We start from the raw sequence: 20,644 nt of genomic DNA, 5'->3' as shown, positions 1-20,644 counted from the left end.
CTCTTCTCGGATGATGTCGGGTAGCTGAGGCGCTCAAGACCACTGAGGGCTTTTTTGTGCCACATCCGACTTCATTCACCCTCAGTTGAGAAAAGAGATCACACAACTTTAAAGTACTTTTCAAATCATTGTGTCAAGCTATCCATTTTTTATTCTCCTATTCGTGATCGGGGTAGACGAGATAGGGCTGGGCGATATGGACCAAAAGTCATATCTCGATATTTTCTAGCTAAATGGCGATACTCGATATATATCTCGATATTTTTTCTGTGCCTTAATTGGGGTTTCCCCCAAAGCATTATAGCATAGCATCTCTCTTAGCTTCATTTTTTTCTGAGGCAAACCCTTAAAAAAACAGTCAGTTTTAATACAAAGCCACGTGCCAAATGTCACACAAGTACCTTTATTAACAGAGGTCTGCACAATATCAAAATGTATAAAACAAATGAAATAAAAATAAACTGCCTGCATATATAGAATAAAAATGCTTCTTGAATAAAATAAAACAAATATCCCTTTCCTGCATAACAATTAAATTAAAATACACTGTGCAATTAATACAATGTAGACAGTAACAGGCAGACTTTTCCACTGAGGTTGACAGTTGTGCAAATAACGAAACATTTGTGCAAATCTCAAATAAAACATTCAAGTCAATTTGTCACAAAATAAGCTATATCAAAATCATAAAAAAAAAAAATGTAAAAAAAAAAAAAATCGATTTTTAAATCGATATAAACGATATTGTCTCGTACCATATCGTGTTTGAAAATATATCGATATATATTAAAATCTCGATATATCGCCCAGCCCTAATACGAGACTTGAAGGTAACAGCAGTCGGTTAATTTTTCTTTCTTTGTCTTCTTGGTCCTTCATGATCCAATAACTAGACCATACAGAAGGGTTTTTTAGAGGGCCTTTTAACGGTATATGTATATACGTTTAGTTTTCAAACAAATAAATAAATGAATAAAACTCCCTAAATAGCTTTTGCCCACTTTATTGAAAATTCAATAATTTTGCAAAGCCTTTAAATCCACATAACCTATTTTGTACCGCTCGCATCTGCAAGTTAACCTTTCCAGATTGATTTGACAGTTTTTAAACCTCCTATAATAATGGACAGATGCAGAAGTGGTTTGGGTGATGGCTGAGCAGATGAGGGGGTTGGAGGGCAGAAAATTGGATTGTATTTTTAAGTGTCCATATGGTCACCCAGTTCAGACATTGAAAGGACAGAAATTGATTCTTTTTTAATTAAAAGTAACCATATCCACCTTGGATAGGCACTCTGAGAGTAATGCAGTTAGTACACAGCTGTGGTCCACACACACCTCGCACGCAGAGCCAGCCCCAGAGCACGAGTCGTGTGCACAAAGAGCTAAAGAAGAGAGAATGCACTCCGAGGAGCCGCTGGGAGAAGATGATATAATGTGGGAACGGCATGTGCAGAGATTGGAGAGGTTGGACGAGGTTGTTTTCATAAGCCAGTGGAGCCAGTGTCAGAATTCAGGGAGGGAAGGGTCATCGCAGGTTAATGACGTGGGATTCATAGTTTAATTAATGAGCTCAATAGGCAGCCTGGAGGCAGTCACCTGAACACTCTGCTGTGTCCTGGTCTCCGTAGTACCGCGGGGTGACCGGCGCCGCCAGTGTCATCGGGGAAAAAGGGACATTTCAGTTGTGTCTTATTGACAGTGTAACATCTTCACTAGGGGTGGGTATTGGGAAGGACCTCACGATACGATACGCATCACGATACTTGAGCCACGATACGATACACATTGCGATATCCCGATTATTATATTCTACATAGTTCACCGAAAAATGTAAAAATACATTACACATCTTAAAATCCAAGTTTTATGTACATCAGATGATAGTGATGGATCTTAAAATCCGAGTTGCACGTTCATCAGATTATAGTGACAAACATGGGACAAACTGAGTCAAAACAATGTTTTATTATAACTATACAAGCTAAAGTTACAACATATTTGTATATGTTTTTCATATTATTTACATCATATGAAATTAACATTAAATTTAGTATGAGGTTGCTTTAATTATTTGGCAAATGATAATAAACACAAGAAAGATGGGTACTAAAACCAAGGACAGGCACAGTGATCAGTCAGTATAGATATAAATCCATAAATAAATAAACCTCTGTCCATTATTTTTCATTTTTTAAGGACAGGCAATTGTGTTATATAAAAAATAAATTATAAAATGAAATAAAATGTGAAATAAAACCTGAGCTCAGTGCAGGGCCTTCCCAGGGTTGGTAGAGAGTGGCAATGCCCAGGACTGTCACTTAGGTAGGAGCACTGGGTGATATAATGGGAAAAAGATCGGGGATAAAAAAAAAAAAAAAATTAAATATATTAAAAAAAAAAAATCGATATTCAAATTTTGAATATCGATATTGAATCGGCTGGAAAAGTATCGCGATATATTGCCATATCGATATTTTTGCCCACCCCTAGTGACGGTGTCATCGGGGAAAAGGGACATTTCAGTTGTGTCTTATTGACAGCGTAACATCTTCACTGTCAGTTACTGCTTTTTCCCCTTTTGACACAGTGTTTTATTGTTAGTTTGCTCTGAACCTAAACCGTCCAGTAGATTTAATTTGTCTTGGGGGGGGTATGCAAGTAGAATCAATGGGTTTCCCAGCATGCCCAGTCGGGTATTTTGGCACTTTCACGTTATTGATTGGATGACAGTTAAGCTAGTATTAAGAGGGGCACAGAGAAGTACTTTGCAGGGATTATTAGACACCCATGTGCACTTTTATAGCCGCCTCAAAGGTGCATTCAGAGCTCTTTGACTAGATCCAAACACGTCGTGGACAGGGAACAGAAAAACTGCATTGCCACTTGGATCTGGGTCGTGGATAAATGGACACTTTAGATGCTCAAAACTCCAGAACCATAAGGGAGATAATGGTGATCACATCAGTGAGTCAGATTCCCTTTGTTTAGATATGTTCTCATCTCTGCATAATTTAATTTCCCTCTCCAATTTCTGCAAGTAGGGACCTGAATGACTTACCAGTGTCAGCCCATAGGGGTGAGAGGATTAGAGGGATGGTAGGGGCTCTTTATAGTCTCCGAGGGAAGGCTAATCAAGGGGAGGCAAATTAATGAGGTTGCTGGGGTCACAAGAGGGTTGGTGGTGATAGATGACGCGTTAACTCAGAAATGGGATTTCAGAAGAAGTTAGATTCTCAGCATCTGCGGTCCCCCCCTCCCCAACGCAGAAAGCCCCCAGGATTACTTAAGACACTTAACATTTTCCCCACTTGGTCTATTAATGTCAGAGTCAAATCCAGAGTGCCCTATCAGGTGCCCAGGACTTTTTCAGTGATCCCACAGCAAGCTCAGATAGTGCCTCGGATTTCCATTACAAAGACAGCAGGCTTTTCACCTTATTATGTATTCAAGATGCATTCAAGATGTTCTTTTTTTTTTTCCCTTTTTTGTGTTTTGTTTTGCACGCCAGTGTCCCCGGGTTGACACCCACACACAAGCCTTCAAACAGTCAGGCATCCTTCGCACTGTCAAAATGGAACAACAGTCAGTTTCACGACAGAGCAAATGAGCAAATTTCACCAAGCGAGCACAGTGAACATCGGAGGTGATGTTGCCCCAGGGTTGTGTAAATGAGCCGTGTACTTCAGCCGGCACATTTGCCGACTTGTCTTGTAGGTCAGGGCCACTTACATCGCTTGTTCATGGCAGAAAATGAACCATGTAGAGTTTTACATTAGCATCATCCACACTGTTGACAGACCAGACATTAGTTGTCTTTTTTTTAGGTAAATGACGCCAAACAATTATGAATACTTAGATTTTTGGGTGTAATTATTGATGAAAACCTCACATGGAAATCTCAGTTAAATTATGTTAAAACCAAGGTATCAAAGAATATTTTTGTTTTGAACAAAGTGAAACATGTTTTAGATTACAAGACAATGCAAATTTTGTATTGCTCACTTATTTTGCCTTATTTTAGTTATTGTGTCGAAGTTTGGGGGAATACATACACAACAAATATCAAGCCTTTGTTTATTTTACAGAAGAGAGCAGTAAAGATCATACATAAAAAGGAGGCAAGAGAACACACCAATGGACTTTTTATCAATGCAGGATTAATTAAACTTAAAGATATTATTGAGTTACAGACTTTATTGGTTATGTTCAAGGCAAAAAGCAGAATATTGCCTGAAAATATACAACGTTTTTTTGTGTTTAGTTCAGAAGATAAGAACCATAGAAGGAAATTTGATTTAAAACATCCGTTTGCACGAACTACTTTAAAACAAATGTGTATTTCAGTATGTGGTGTAAAATTATGGAACTCCTTAACTACTGATTTAAAGGATTGCAAAAATATTCACCAGTTCAAGAAATTGTATAAAGACCACAAAATTAGACAATATGAATTTAACGGGTAAAATATATTTTGTTGTTTTTGTTTTTATATTGTTGGTGAGTTAGTGTGTATGTTTTCTTATTTTTTTTATTTTTTTTTTTTTCATTATTTCTTTTTTTGGTATTATATAAGTAGTGATTGTTGAACAGACGGACAGACCATCTTCATATGAATTGTTTTATTTTTTTGAGAAAGGGGCTTGGTATATAAGGCTTTCTTCTTCTTGCCCCTTTTCCATCGTGGAATGGAACATGTGTGAACTGGAATGGAATAAATAAAATTGAAATAAAAATGAAATGAAATGAAAATGAAAATACAAAGAAGAAGAAAAAATAAGAATTAGCAGCAAAAATATTGCCAAAAGATGTAACAAAGGCTTTTATTCGTGGAATCTGTGTCTTTTATCTAATGTCTCTTAAAATGTTCCCATAAGGAAAGTGGTGGGTTGAAAGAAATCAGAGATAGTGAGTCATCTCTGACGAGATCTAGGCCGGGGCGCCAGTTTAAATACCACAGGTAATGTAACACCTCCCCAGTCGTGTGATTCCAGGAACATCCCCTTTCTCACCACCCAAAACTATACAATGAAACATTTATACTGGAATGTTTTGTAAACCTTTGCTGTAAATGCTCGACCCAGGCATCGTTTACTTTGTCACTTCAAATGTCACATGGCTCGTCATATAACAGGGACATTGATTGACAGTCCGGAGACAAGAGAGCAGACTTGAGAGATCCCTTCCTCATTCATAATCAGCTTGTGAAGATGAAAGCCATTACATTAATGTTGTTCACACTGGATAGAGATGAGTGAAGGGTAATTGCACTCAGACTTCTTTCTCTTCTCCACTATCTTGAATAATTCACAGAGGCCTGCAAGGCCTGATGGGAAGCCTGTCTTTGTGGTCCACAGGGGTATTGATAGTTTGATGTTTTTCTTTTCTCTTCTCTAGGTTAAAATATTTTAGGTACAGTATCCCAGTAAATGATGAATCATATTACTCTCACAATTTCACTTTGGTTCTGACAACAATCGTGACGCTCCATCCGTCTCCGGCCACCGCACTATGTTATTCAAAGAAAGAAGTTTCTATGGGTTTGCTTTCATCATAAATGGATCCGGTGTGAAGAGAATATTGAAGAGGTGGAGAGGGCAGTGCTTGGAAGCTGAACCATCCTACAAAAGCCTGGAAAGACATTTGAACAGTTTGAATCCAGGATCTTTGCCTGGTCAGCCATACCCATTCACTCAATTCCCTTTTGTGGAATAGGTCTGGTACTTGTCCCATTTACAGCCATTTCCAGCAGTACAGAACATAACAAACCTCTCACACCGAAGCGGCGACCGGCTTTATGCGAAGACAATTACGAGTCACTATTCAAAGCAAACATGATGGCTTCAGATTCGGTAATAACACCTCGGATCAACAAGCGTTCACAGCATAGCCGACAGGAGTCAGTCACCAACGTGCACACCAGTTTGGATGGCTTTTGTTTTGCGAGCAGAAGGGGTTTCTTCTGCGTCTACTAGTACCCTCCCCTGGAGATCAAGGTTGGATCGTCACACCAGGTCTTTGAATTCAAAAGAGACAAACACAGGATGGCTGGCCAGGCTTCTAGTACCTGGTCTGAGGTGACCAAACTGGAGTGAAGCTGCTCTCTCAGTATCTCAGTAATCTCAAATTATGAACGCATATAAACACAAATGAACATTTTTTTTTTTTTATATATGTTTTTATTGGTAGATTGTTTCCACAATACAGAGCAAAACAGATGAACATACCTTTTATGTTATCATTAATTTTCCTTTGGGAATAGCAAAAAAATAAAATAAAAATAAAAAATAAAACAAATAATAATAATAAAAATTGAAAAAATAGTAAATAAATAAAAATAAAAGATACTAATATAGTGACATAAAAAAAAAGTAGTAGTAGTGCAATGAATGTAAACTTAAATAAGAAAATAAAATGAGAACGAAACCGAAATGGGTTATCTAGAGATTAATAATTATTTCTTAGATCAATAATTAGCAATTCCAGTAGTAGTCACAAGTTATACTGGTAAACACTTGAGTCGGAATGTTGTCATATATCACCCCCAGAGTTATATACCAATGTAATTGGGCTGTTACTATTTTTAGGGATAGAAAAACAAAAAACAACAAAAAACAAAGACATCAGCTCAGTCCTTTGGAAGTACCCTCAAATTTTCAAAATAGGTAATAAATGGTTGCCAGTTCGAGAAGAACCTTTCTAATGAACCTCTAATTGTAAACTTTATTTACAAATGAACATTTTTGAGACTCAAATATTAGGAGACAGGTTATGTTATGTGTACTTCATATATTCAGGCTAATGGTTCCTCCACATGAACCGTAAAAGATGGCCTCTGTGTCGTTTTCAACAACAATAACCCAAATAACCCTTCAGACCCAGCTATAAAAAACAGAGGTGCAGATAGAAAACTTGATGTTTATTGGTTTAAACAAATAGCTTGAATTGCCACCGACTATTGGGGTAAATAACCTGTTGGAAAAGCAGCTTTATTTGGAATTAATTGCACACAAGTTTGCATGCTAATAGTTTGAGAAAGCCTTAATGGAAGTGTTCCATTAAAACAACCAGTGCTGATGCCATCAGACAAATCTCCACTAAGTGTTGCCTCGTGAAAATGATAACTTGCTAATCCATTATTAATAAGAATTAATGGTTTTCTCTGTGTTGTGCATGTATCGATCGCTGATACTCTACCCTACAGAGTGGCTCTCAGTGGGCACTCCGGCAGGCCGGGGAATACACTAATTGTTAGCTACACAAAAGCCATTTACATGACTCTCCCTGCTGTCCCCGCATTTATTACACGCCTTACTCAGAAGCTCTCGACCATAAAAAGAGAGAGAACTTTAACAGTAACTTTGTTTGTTTCGCTAAATTAATATACAGTGGTATACTTTTTCCTCACGTTCGTTCCTCGTTGTCTTCTCTAAACGTTTCCAAACAGGCACATCTTGTCTGCTGAAAATAACACTCTTTTTTTTATCTAGCCAATGATCTCATGATCTCAGACCCCACATATTTTGCTGCAGGCTTGCAGTTAACTGACAGAAGCTGTTTAATCCCCCACACACAAAGCAGTCAGCCTTTCAGACTCTTCGATGACTTTGTAAAACCAAGATCTATGTAGATTAGTACACCACCTTGCACTCGGGCTCAAATTAATATTTCCCATCAGCAGGACCCAATTTTCATGTATATGCCACTAAATCACTATAGCGCACCGCACAGAATAAATGCTACAAATTAGTACTAATAAGTAATGTCAGTAAAAGTTAACACTTTACATTAATCTGTTGGGCACAACGTGTTTAAAAGGGTCTGTAAACATTTTCTTAATAATCCCGTAATTCGTTCAGTAATGAGGTTAACATTGATCAGAGTTTGTGCCTGCATACAAGAAAACACTTATTAAGCTTATAAAATAAGATTAAATTTGACATTTTGAAACTAAATGTATTATTCTTTGCTTTGATTAATTCATGAATTCTATTAGCTAGTTAGGGCTGGGCGATATGGACCAAAAGTCATATCTCGATATTTTCTAGCTAAATGGCGATACTCGATATATATCACGATATTTTTTCTGTGCCTTAATTGGGGTTTCCCCCAAAGCATTATAGCATAGCATCTCTGTTAGCTTCATTTTTTTTCTGAGGCAAACCCTTAAAAAAACAGTGAGTTTTAATACAAAGCCTCATGCCAAATGTCACACAGGTACCTTTATTAACAGAGGTCTGCACAATATCAAAATGTATAAAACAAATGAAATAAAAATAAACTGCCTGCATATATAGAATAAAAATGCTTCTTGAATAAAATAAAACAAATATCCCTTTCCTGCATAACAATTAAATTAAAATACACTGTGCAATTAATACAATGTAGACAGTAACAGGCAGACTTTTCCACTGAGGTTGACAGTTGTGCAAATAACAAAACATTTGTGCAAATCTCAAATAAAACATTCAAGTCAATTTGTCACAAAATAAGCTATATCAAAATCATTTAAAAAAAAAATGTAATTTTTTTTTTTTTTTTTTTTTTTTAAATCGATATAAACGATATTGTCTCGTACCATATCGTGTTTGAAAATATATCGATATATATTAAAATCTCGATATATCGCCCAGCCCTATAGCTAGTTATAAATTAAAGTCTTGTTGAATAAAATGTGTTTGTTTTTTTTGTTCCATACCTTGCCAGCCTTATGCACAGCAGCATTTGGAAGAAATACTTCAAAACAGTAGTTTAAATGACACGCAGAGGCAACCGAACAACTAAGTAAACCCAGTTGAGCGTTTTAAACGACGGTAATTAAAACGATAGCATCGCTGCGGTGTCAACAAAATGTGTTAATACGGAGCATTCACGAGCTTTTCACCTCAGCCCCTAAAACTGTTGCAGTTTTGCAGCGGCGTCTACACATTGCCAGAGAGAACAGAGAGCATCTGTTACAGCGCTGTCAAGATAGGAGTTTTGAATGTGATGCATCAAAGCACAGAAAGAGTGCAACTCAGGGCTGCGCTCTTTCGATCACAGCAGTCGTGGCTGAGAGAAGGATTTGCATAGGTAGGCTTATGTGTTTTTCACCTTGTCCCTTCTATTGTTTTCATGTGACAACTGCCTGACAGCAGGGAAAATGGGACACAGGGAAGGGGAGAAAAAAAAAGGTTGAGTTTGGATTTTGTCTCTCCAAGAAGAGAACTGACAGAGCCACCGGTTTGATATCCTCAGCCGCCTGCAGCAGCACGCTGATGGAAAAGCACAGACTCTCTCAATCCAGAAATAAGTGCTTTTGGCCTTTCTTTGGAGTGTATTAGGACCACTATTAACCCCCATCTATAAGTCAGGAATTTCAGGTCACGGCGACCTCCTTGAGATTTCGTGATTGAATGCTTGGGGAGATTAACACGGGACAACTCCAAACTTGCCAAAGTCTGGCCTGTGAGTCACAGGTCAACTATGGAAGCATGTTTGAGGGGATTAATTTGCCCAGTTTATCTGGGAGCCTGTGTTTATCCCTAAAAATCCTTATGATTTTTAAGACCCAGTGAATCTTGACTTGTGGCAACTTGTGAAGTTCTTTCCTTTTTTAATTTAAAGGATGTGTTTAGAAGAAAAAAAAACATTTGAATGCAGCCTCATCCTCCGTCTTAGTAACGGAGCGGAAAGACTGCAGCAGTTTAAGCACGACGGATATGGACGGATGTTAGCGGCAACCGTTGGATGTAAGATTGGTGTTAATCAGGTCCTCAGGATTCCGACTCACCGCCCATGCACGCACTGATGCATGCTCAGCCATACTCTCCCACTGCTTAAAATAATGAACATAGCTCTTCCTCTGCCACATGCTTGTGTGTCACAGTCACATTCGGCTGCTACGGAGAAAGATTTATTGCCCTGCTCTTGCAATCTACGCTGTGTCACTGGAAGAATCTGGAGCGGAAGTATTAAAACTTCAGGTGCCTGCTGGGACTATAAGGTCGGGATGGATGGATGGATGGATGGATGGATGGATGGATGGATGGATGGATGGATGGATGAGCGGTACTGCTATGCATTTTCCAGTATATGTAACCAATTACTGGTACTGTTCTAGTACATTTCCTTCATTGTTAGCCAGTCACAGCTTCTCAAAGGGCTAATAAGATGTCCCGTTGCTTTCTCTGTTATTGTCTTAACTCACTCGTGTTAACCAGCAATGTTTGAGTCAAGCTTACAGTCCTTTTTATTTTAAAGAAAACTTACAGATGTCATACATATCTGCACTTTAAAGTGCCGGGTATAACATGTTATTTTCCGGTCATAAGACTCTGCAGGGTCGGAAACTAAAAAGTATTTAGGGTGTAATTAACTTGAAACTACTCGAGCAGACAGATTTCCATTAGATGCGTGGGAAAGGACATGTTGAACTCTTCTCCTGCATGCTGTTAAGGACTGCCGGGGTCGCTCTCCCTGAATAGTTGCATTTGAATTGGTGTATCCGTGGAGGTATTATGTATATTTGTGCACATTTCAGTTACTGCTGCAGGCTTGGAGCGGGCTGCTTATTGTATATACAGTATATATATCCCTGTTGCTTAAAGAAAACGCCTGGGGCTAAGAGGGCCAGAGTCTGCAGCACAGTGAAGGCAGGGACTGATGGTACGATAGGTAGACCTGCAGAATGTGATCACGAAGGCCCCGTCTCTATTTGAATGAGGTGCAATGTTGCGCTAACTAGATATTGACCTCACATCCAACCTTCTTCCACCAATGTTATAGTAGAAAGCATAAAAAGGAGAAGAATGACGGGAGCCGTTGCTGGATTGTCCCCAGTGTGTGCTCAGTGGAGAGAGGCCGGCCGGTCGTCCGTATACACGGCATAATGATTTACCTCTTTGTACGCGTCTCTGTGGGGCAGTCTGCTTGTCTGCGGTTTAGGTGTTCCCCACCTCCTCCTTTAATGACTCTACAGATGGAACACGAGCTGACGGCGCTGATAATAAGGACATTGTCTCATGTTGCCAAAGCGCGGATTGTGCATGTCTGAGGCTGCGTGTGAACCACTGAGCATGGATGCTATAGTATGATGCCAAGTTGTCCTCCTTGTCGCGTCATGTCAGCTTTGACGGGCCGTCAATAACACACACATTCAATTATCCCACGCACAAAGATGGGAATGTGGAAAAACCTTGAAGGCAGATGGAGGAAACCAAAGTCGAAAGTGCTCACTGACATAGTCGACAGATTGTGTTTGTAAGCACACCCAATCTGTGAAGTCTTGTAGACACACTGGTTAGGGCTGGGTATCGATTCAAATGTGAAGAATCGATTCGATTCCGATTCTTAAGATTCAGAATCGATTATCAAGATTTAATTCGATCCGATTCGATTCGATATTGATTTGGGTTAGTGTTATTTAAACAGTTTTTTGAGCTGTTGCATGAATTATATGACTGTAGTTATGCAAAATATTACTACTAGTATTATATTGAGATTAAACAGCAAGTATTGGCAGCTAATGATGCTGTAAGGACCAATCAGCTCCCAGAATGCTGATAGAACTGCTTTCAGAAACATCGTGGAGCAGAATTACCAAACAGTTCCAGGGCAGCAAACGGAGACGGATGAAATCGGTTTTATTTTTTCCCACATTCCGTTTTTATTTGTTCCATTTTCGGTCTATTTTGGTTTTTAATTTTTGAGCATTTGGTTTTTAGCATTTTTTGCAAATGTAACCCCAAGACAGTATATAAAGTAATGAAATATAGACAATTTATGCAATTATAACCTAACACTTTAATGTTTTCATACCTTTAAACATATTTAAAGGCAAAAACATGGCACCAGTTATTCTCGTGTCCAACAAAACTTATTAACAATTAATTTTTTGGGGATAAACAAAAAAATAACCAAAAGTTGTAATGTAATGATGAAAAAAAAAATACATAAATAAATAAAAGAAGAAAAAAAATCGATCTTTAAACATATGAATCGATCAACACAGGCCTAACACTGGTACCCCTGTTCCACCAAACCGGTTCCAGAGCTGGTTCTGGGCCGGTGCTGGTGCTGGTTCACATCTCGTTCAACTTGCGAACCAGCTAAGAACCGATTTGTTTTTTCATAGCTCGCGGTGCTACGGGGAGCCACGTCATTACGGCGCTGCGTTTGCATTGGCACAAAAATTGAAGCAACGACAAGGACTTGGTCTGCGTGGCACCCTCCGTGGACCATATCGCTAAAAGACACGTTTTCTCCTCCTCCCCACTGCTGCTTTGCTGCATTCATAGTAATTTGTCGCTTATTTGAAAATGTCGCTATCTCGCAGGCTTCTTATTGCCGTTGGTCTTAATAACTCCACCCCCTACGCTTACGTAAGCGGCTCTTTCATCCTGAGCCCAGCAAAGAGTTGGTGCTACCTAATGCCGCGTTCCATTTATATCGGAAATCGGAACTGGGAACTGGGAATGGCAGCCATCTTGGAATGGTAACTCGGGGGTGGTGAAGCTTCTCCCACTTTCCCAGTAGGAAATCCCACTTCGAGGGGCGTTCCAGTTGAAAATTCCGACTGGGAACTGGGAAATTCCGACTTCCGAGGACAAATGGAACGCGGCATTAGAACTTTTTTTTCTGGCCCCGGAGCCAGTTCTTTGTCAGTGGGAACAGAAAGCCCGGTTCCAAACTCAGCGCTGGCCCAGAACCAGCCCTGGAACCGGTTTGGTGGAAAAAGGGTATCAGTCTCAACACAGCAGTCGCCGTCTTTGGATGGTGTGAGATGCCCCAACTGAAAACAAGAAAAAAATAGTGAGGAATTCAACATGATACAGGCAGACACACAAAGACGAGATGTATCTTCTGTGACTGAGTTGCCGGTGTGTGCAGCAATAATGCCCGTGTGGATCTTCTCATACATGCCTTTGTGAGGAGAAAGTGATACCCAGTTTTCAAAGCTGGAGTAGAAAAGGCAGCGACAACACCTGCACCTCGCCCTCCCTCTTTCTTCTGCCCTCTACCTCTTTAAATGCCATTAACTCCTTTCCCTCCCACTGCCCCTTTTCTCCATATTTCCCAGGCTTGCCAAGTTTTGTCAAATCCCCCGAGGACCAGACGGGCATCTCGGGTGGAGTCGCTTCGTTTGTGTGCCAGGCCACGGGGGAGCCCAAGCCGAGAATTACCTGGATGAAAAAAGGCAAAAAAGTCAGCTCCCAGCGCTTTGAGGTGAGCTACTAAAGCACGACTCTCACATCCCCGAACACATGTTCTAGCATGTTACTCTCGTAACGCAGGTAAGCACAGATCCAGCACGCGTGACAAAATATTACAGGCTCCAGCTCTGGGCTGCATCTGCAAACCTCTCATTAAAGCAGACACATCCGCACGCTCACAGTCAATAGATCGCTCTGTTATTAGGCATCACACCAACTCCTGTCTCCTCCAAGCAAAAACCAGACAAGCTTTTTCTCCTCTTTAATCTCGCTCCATCTTGATTTTATAGAGTCCTCTTCATCTCTTTCTCCCCTTTCACACCCTCTTCCTTCCTCTCCTTTTTTCTCTGCTATAACATCTCTGCCCATATAACCTCTTGATGTATCACTTGAAGAGGATGCAAATGTCTGCATTTTTGACAGACCGGACCTTGTGGAAAGTTTCCCGGGCAGTATATCTTGTATAAAGTGTAAAAACTGAAAGTAATGTGTATAAACAGCTGCAGCAGCTGTGGGATCTGGGGTTTACAGTTTTAGCCGGGATTCCGTAATATAACTCTTAATGGGATCCTGCTGTGTAGAGGGCATAAAAGACTTCCTATCTCTCACTCTGATAAACATCATGACTAATTCCCACTTAGATTTTAATGTGACACTCAACATAATGTGATATGGTATTTCTTTTTAGTGAGATTTGATTAAAAAAAAAACAAAAAAAAAACAAAGCAGGTTTTGCAGCAGGGCAAACAAACAAGGTCTTTATCAAGAAAAGTAGCCGAAACTGAGTAAACTTTTTCCTCTCTCGCATCAGAAATAAAAAATAAAAAAAAGAAAGATAGAAATGGATTTTTTTTTTTTTTTTTTTTTTATCTTGCAATTAAGTAAAGTCTTTGGAAGAGATAGAAGTGCAACAGAAATAAAATTTTTGCCCCTGTGCTTTGCTGTGGCTCTCACAGGTGATTGAGTTTGATGATGGCTCGGGCTCTGTACTGCGGATCCAGCCGCTGCGCACCCACAGAGATGAAGCCATTTACGAGTGCACAGCCACTAACAGTGCTGGCGAGATCAACACCAGCGCCAAGCTCACAGTACTGGAAGGTAAGATAAGTTTTTTTTTTTTTTTTGTTGCTTGGTTTCTCTCTTCACCTTGCTTTCCCCCTCACTCTTATCTTTAAACTCGTTTCCCTTCCCCCGCTGCTAGTCTTTCTTTAAGCTTTTATTTCAATGTTTCCAGAAGTAAATGTCAGTACTTGCTTTAATAATTCATAGTTAAATATTGGCTAAATCTGCAGATCCCAGATATTGGCAGTGTCACGGAGGATGATGTATGTCTTAATGTGAGCTGTTAAAGTGAAATAAAATGCAAGGAATGCATTTTATTAAATAGGGTAACATAAAGCTTTCCTATTCAACAAATGTATGCTCTGTTTTAAAGGGGATATTTCAAAAAATATTTTCCCTTTATGAGGTATAATCCAGAATGTGTTTTCTTCTTTCGGTAAGTCCCTTAGTCTTGTGTGAATATTCCATCATAAAAAAAGTTACAATCAATAAAACAAGATAAGCAGTTATTACTCTTACTGACAGAAATTTTTCACTTTTCCACATAACCTTCAGAGAAATAGTTTTCATCGACATAGATGCAGGTTCTTCTTGATTTATTTTTTCATTTTTTGTGTGTGTTGGAATGGTTCTCACATGTAGCGGTGTCCTTCGTACCTGCAGGCCAGTTTAACCTTCATACTTTCCTTTTTTCCTTATAGAGCTAATATATGTGATTAATATGCTCCACGTCTCGCTGCAAAGTCGTCCATATGCAGTCACGCATATAAAGGAAATACACCTTATGCCATTTAAAAGAATTTATGGATTAGGACATAATAAAAGTTATATAGTCCTCACCATATCTTGGAATCTGGTACCTTAGACCTCAAAGGAACAACTCATAACATACTGTGCTGTGCCCTTTGTTTACTTAACAAAAAACTCAAAGTACAGAATCTTTGTGCCAAAGCCAAGAACACCTTTACTGTTTTTTATAAGAATTAAGACTTTGCATCCAGGGGGCTGCTAATTGAATGCCATTGATTTGTTGATCACTGGAATGTGCAAACACCTCTATAAAAGCAGAAGCTTTGGATATTCAGGCATCTGTAAACACAATGCAAAGGAGGAACGACGTCAGCAGTGATCTTGAAGAAACAGTTATTGCTTTTCATCATTCTTGGCAAGGTTGCAGGGCCATACTGTATCTCATGGAGTCTGTCATTTTAAAGTGAGAAAGATTATTTATAAGCACAAAACTTTCAAGACGGTTTCATATCAGTGGGCATCCTGGGAAATCTTCTCCCTTGTCAGAGTGCAGTGGCAAATCTAGGATTTTTCTAAGAAAGTGGGCTTCATGGTTGCAAACACAGACAAGTACTTGTTTAACATCCTTTCACACAATCCTTTTTTGATAAGGTGAATATACAGTTAACCAATAACCACTTGTTCAACGATTAGAAAAAGAAAAGCTTAGCCAGTATAATTCCAAACTAATTTAACAGACAAACTACTTTAGGTGGGAATCCATCTTTCTGAAAACTAAAGCTTGAACAGAAACTACTTAATGCAGAAGAACAATGATCCAAATCTAGCCAGCAAATGTAGAGCAGAATGTTTTGAAAAAGAAAATAATCTTTTATCAAATTGTTGCATCTAAAGGTGATTTTATAAGCAATTCCATCGTAGGTTTTACTTTTGTTTTTCACCCATACTGCTCCTGCATCTGGGTTTTATATGTGTAATATATGTATGTGTTGTTGTTAATCTGAAGTTGAACTGTACATCATTTTAAGAGCTAGTTAAGACCAGATGTCCTGATCGATAAAACTTTTAGCACTAAAACCGAGTATACTTTTTTTTTTTAATGAAACTATAGCTAAGAAGTCACCATGATTTCTTCTTATTATTTTATTTCCATCTGATTATACTTTTTATGTAGGTTTTAGTCACCACAGGAATTGATTTCATTTGAAATTTTCAAGTTAAAAGCTCCAGAGCTTGCCAGAGGGAGGATTAATTCTGTCCAGAGCTATTACACTGGCTTTAAAGCAGATGCCCTCTCATTCTAACACAATCTTTCCATCCTCTCTTTGAATCCCATCTTTCTTACACCCACCATCCCCCCACCCCCTTCCATCTTCCATGATTTGATTATATCATCTTCTTGGCTTGCGTAATCTTCCTGAAGGGACTTTTCATAGCGAAAAGAACGGTTTCCTATTTACTCCTCTCTGGCACAGTATCTTGAAGAATGTTGTTGAACACTGTTGCGTGACATGACCTGGAGCTCTCGTGAACGTGATGACATTAATCACAGTTTCGGTGTTAGAGGACCGAATGGGGACAGCAAGATTGAATTACTTTGCTTAGTGAAATGAAGCCTGTCAACAATAATATTCCACAGTGAGCATATGTTCTCATCAGCAAAGTGCCCCATAAGAAGCTATTTCAGTACCGTAGTCTTTAGAAAATGTCATGTAATTCTTTTGTCCGTAGGAAAATACCTATTCATACGTTACAGACATTCAAATCACATACCAATGACCATCAGAGCCATTCATGAGTGTTGGCAGCAGCTTCTGAGTTTCCCGTTATGCTGCAATAAACAATATGTCCTGTCTGATGCACTAAAACTGAGTGGTAAAATTACAATTTTCAATGGTTTTTGTCCAATATTAAGTTTTTGGATAATTTCTTTGGTCATGCATAGCAAATCTGTGTAGACTCATGTACAGTTGTTGGTGAAGCTGAGGTCTTTGACAAACTTTCAAAAATATTCACAGATAAATACATTTCCTAATAAATTTGGATTAGGGCTGGGGATCGATTCAAATATCAAGAATCGATTCGATTCCGATTCTTAAGATTCAGAATCGATTATCACGCTTTGATTCGATCCGATATTGATTTGGGTTACTGTTAATAAAACTGTTTTTTCAGCTGTTGCATGAATTATATGACTGTCTAGTTCTGCAACATATTAATACTAGTATTATATTGAGATTAAACAGCAAGTATTGGCAGCTAATGATGCTGTAAGGACCAATCACCTCCCAGAATGCAGATATAACTGCTTTCAGAAACATTTTTTGCAAATGTAACCCCAAGACAGTATATAAAGTAATGAAATATAGACAATTTATGCAATTATAACCTAACACTTTAATGTTTTCATACCTTTAAACATATTTAAAGGCAAAAACATGGCCCCAGTTATTCTCGTGTCAACAAACAAACATTCCTTTTTTGGGGGAAAAACAAAAAAATAACCAAAAGTTGTAATGTAATGATGAAAAAAAAAACATAAATAAATAAAATTAAAGAAAAAGAAAAAGAAAAATCGATCTTTAGACTTATGAATCGATTTTTAGGAATTAATATGAGAATCGATTTAGGTCTAATCTGGATCCCAGCAGGATGTTTCCAAGGTGTTTGCATATGTGAAATCTCCGTAAAAACAGATGGATACAAACTCTTGAACTACAGTGTAAATCATTTGAAGAGACCTTCACACAAATTGACTCGTAAACATAATTAATTGAAACTGTTATGAGCACATGTTCCTGCTGTCATAGGAGTTTTACTGTTGACTTATTTCTGAGGTTTTAAATAAAACAGCATAGCATTAGACATGCAGTGTGAAAAAGACGTCAAAACATCCAAATGTTCTCAAACTTTCCACATCATCAAACTGGCCTAGTTTGAAGTTGATCAGGTCAATAGATGCCGAGATATTGACAGAGAATCAGCAAGTTCTTACTGAGAAGTTATTCAGCCGTTAGACCTATAATTTACAATTCAATTGATGCAACCTATTTTTTATTTTAAAAAGATACGTGAAGCTCAATATTTCTTGGCATTCGGGCGTACATAGAATTGCAAATGTTACGAAAGGGTAAACAATGCAGCATTTTGTTTAGGCTGTCAGCAATTTTCCTCATGCTGAGTCAGAGACCAGGGAGGAACAGAGGCATCATAGCAAATAAAAAAACTAGCTCCTTGAATCATTTTTGTCAAGAAACCCCGAGGACGAAGTTCAGGCTTGCGCTGGGTAAACGCAAACACGAACGCATGTCCGTACCGAGCTGCAGAACCAAAGTCCCCCGTCATAAACACACTCGGCACTCACTTGCATGCCCTGATGGAGCACCAATGTCAGCTCTGCTTTATTTTTGGACTATTGTTTGTAGCCTAGCGATACATCAAGTTCACATTAGCAGCCCCGCAGAAGAAAAAGACAGGGGCCGCCCCAAAGTGATGGAGACTAATGATCGTGCTCCTAAATGGGGCCAGCGGTAGCCTGAAGGCTCGGGAAGTCCGCGTCACATACGAAGGTGGCTTTTCCACTTCACGGACCAAATGATTAACTCTGGCGAAAGTGACCAAGAAACATGCTAAGCTTCTGTAAATGAAGTTCACTGCGGTGTCCTTAAGCGAGACACAAAGCCGTCTCAGTGAATGCAGATCTCTCGGCGGATATGAATGAGGTAAAAAGGAGCTGAGCGGCGCTGAAAAACATGTCACGTCCCAGTCAACCTTCACTGAATAAATAGAGGTTGGAAGAAATGACTTCATAAGCAAAATGCCCCCTTTTTTTTTTTTGCAAGTGTTTTTATTTCCCAAAGAAACGCTTACGCCACTCACATGATTGCAGGAGCATGTGAATTTACATACTCGTGAAGTTTTTCAGAACACACTGAGAACCCCCGATCCAGAGATGCAGCGAGACTGGTGAAGTCATTATAGCACTAAGTCGATTAGGATTATAGGTTTTAGCGGCGCAAAGGAAGGCCGAACGTTAATTATGATTATTTCATATACGGCTCTTTATTGTGTTCTGCCAATCCTGGAAAATATGGATTATGACAATCACACCCGTGCAGACGTGCACGTGCTCTGTTTGTTTTTCAAAGGAGGGCTTTGCCGTGTGAATGAAAGTGTGAGGGTTCACGGTAGGGATGGGTGATATTTTACCGTTCACGATAAACCGTCAATAAAATTCCCCACGGTAAGAATTTGCCATCTCACGGTAAAAACGATAAATTGAGGAAATGAGAGAGAAAGAAAGAAAGAAAGAAAGAAAGAAAGAAAGAAAGAAAGAAAGAAAGAAAGAAAGAAAGAAAGAAAGAAAGAAAGAAAGAAAGAAAGAAAGAAAGAAAGAAAGAAAGAAAGAAAGAAAGAAAGAAAGAAAGAAAGAAAGAAAGAAAGAAAGAAAGGACTATCGTTATTGGGATAAATGCCAGAAAGAAAGAAAGAAAGAAAGAAAGAAAGAAAGAAAGAAAGAAAGAAAGAAAGAAAGAAAGAAAGAAAGAAAGAAACGACTATCGTTATTGGGATAAATGAAAGAAAGAAAGAAAGAAAGAAAGAAAGAAAGAAAGAAAGAAAGAAAGAAAGAAAGAAAGAAAGAAAGAAAGAAAGAAAGAAAGAAAGAAAGAAAGAAAGAAAGAAAGAAAGAAAGAAAGAAAGAAAGAAATATTCCCGTTGATGACACTTTTTGTATTGGTATTTTTTTTATCGTTATTGGGATAAATGCCAGAAATTATCGTGATAAATTTTTTTGTCCATACCACCCATCCCTAGTTCACGGACGCATTACAATGTCTGTATTGCTTTATTCTTCAGGGTTGATCTTCTTCTTTTGTTTTTTTCCAAAGGCGTAATCATGTGCCGGACACGAGATGCATTCGCAGATGATATGCTGTGGGCCTCTCACCTGAGCAGTTGCAAAGGCATGTTTTCACACCGGCCGAGTCCCAGTTTTACACGTATGCGAGCCACAAGTCTTGAGTCACTCTGTAATTCTGTCACGCTGTAACAGCCCCACTCTTTGTTCGTTGCACTTCTCACGCCCCCTTTCTCGAGAGGTCACACCGCTCCGACTCGGCTACGGGCCCAAAGACAGCTCAGCCATTCCTCATTCCTCACACGCAAAGAGCCAGAAAAGAGAACAGACTTGTGTTCCTTTTTATTGTCGCCACCATTGTTAGAAGTCAGCTTTTAAAAGACCTCAGCTACAACTCCTCGTTTCTCCATCACGGTTTTAATAATTTGTTCATGTGTGAAATATATGGGCATGTGTGCGTTAGAGGGAGGCAGAGGATCGGCCAGCCGTGCGGCCGGCCGCCTGACCCGCATGGATTAATAATGATGAGGATGCAGCGAAGACCAGAGGGGGCAGTGTGATTGAGAAATATTGTTACACTCTTTCATTCCCCTTTCTTTCACCCTCTACTTTATTTCTGTGTCTGCCCTCTTGTCTTAAGCATTCATCTCCTTGTATCTATCTCTTCCTCCGCCCTCCATCTCTGTGGTGACTGAGGTGGACAGTATGGTGACGTACCAGTGCTGTTGTCATATGCTCGTGCAGAGGGATGACCGGAAGGGAACAATGACTCATTACCCGGG

General features: G+C 39.1%; 1 protein-coding gene across 1 annotated transcript in view; it reads left to right on the top strand.

Moving 5' to 3' along the window:
• The window catches only part of LOC133452432 (receptor-type tyrosine-protein phosphatase F), a 199,390-nt gene that overhangs the window by 29,950 nt on the left and 148,796 nt on the right, over positions 1 to 20,644 (top strand). The window contains exons 3-4 of the mRNA XM_061731732.1: positions 13,060 to 13,205; positions 14,149 to 14,290. Of these exons, the coding sequence (XP_061587716.1) occupies positions 13,060 to 13,205; positions 14,149 to 14,290 (288 nt within the window). The remainder of the gene's footprint in view (positions 1 to 13,059; positions 13,206 to 14,148; positions 14,291 to 20,644) is intronic.

Source organism: Cololabis saira, chromosome 10, assembly GCF_033807715.1.
Source record: "Cololabis saira isolate AMF1-May2022 chromosome 10, fColSai1.1, whole genome shotgun sequence".
NCBI classification, from domain to species: Eukaryota; Metazoa; Chordata; class Actinopteri; order Beloniformes; family Belonidae; genus Cololabis; species Cololabis saira.
This window is presented reverse-complemented; position numbering and strand designations above follow the sequence as displayed.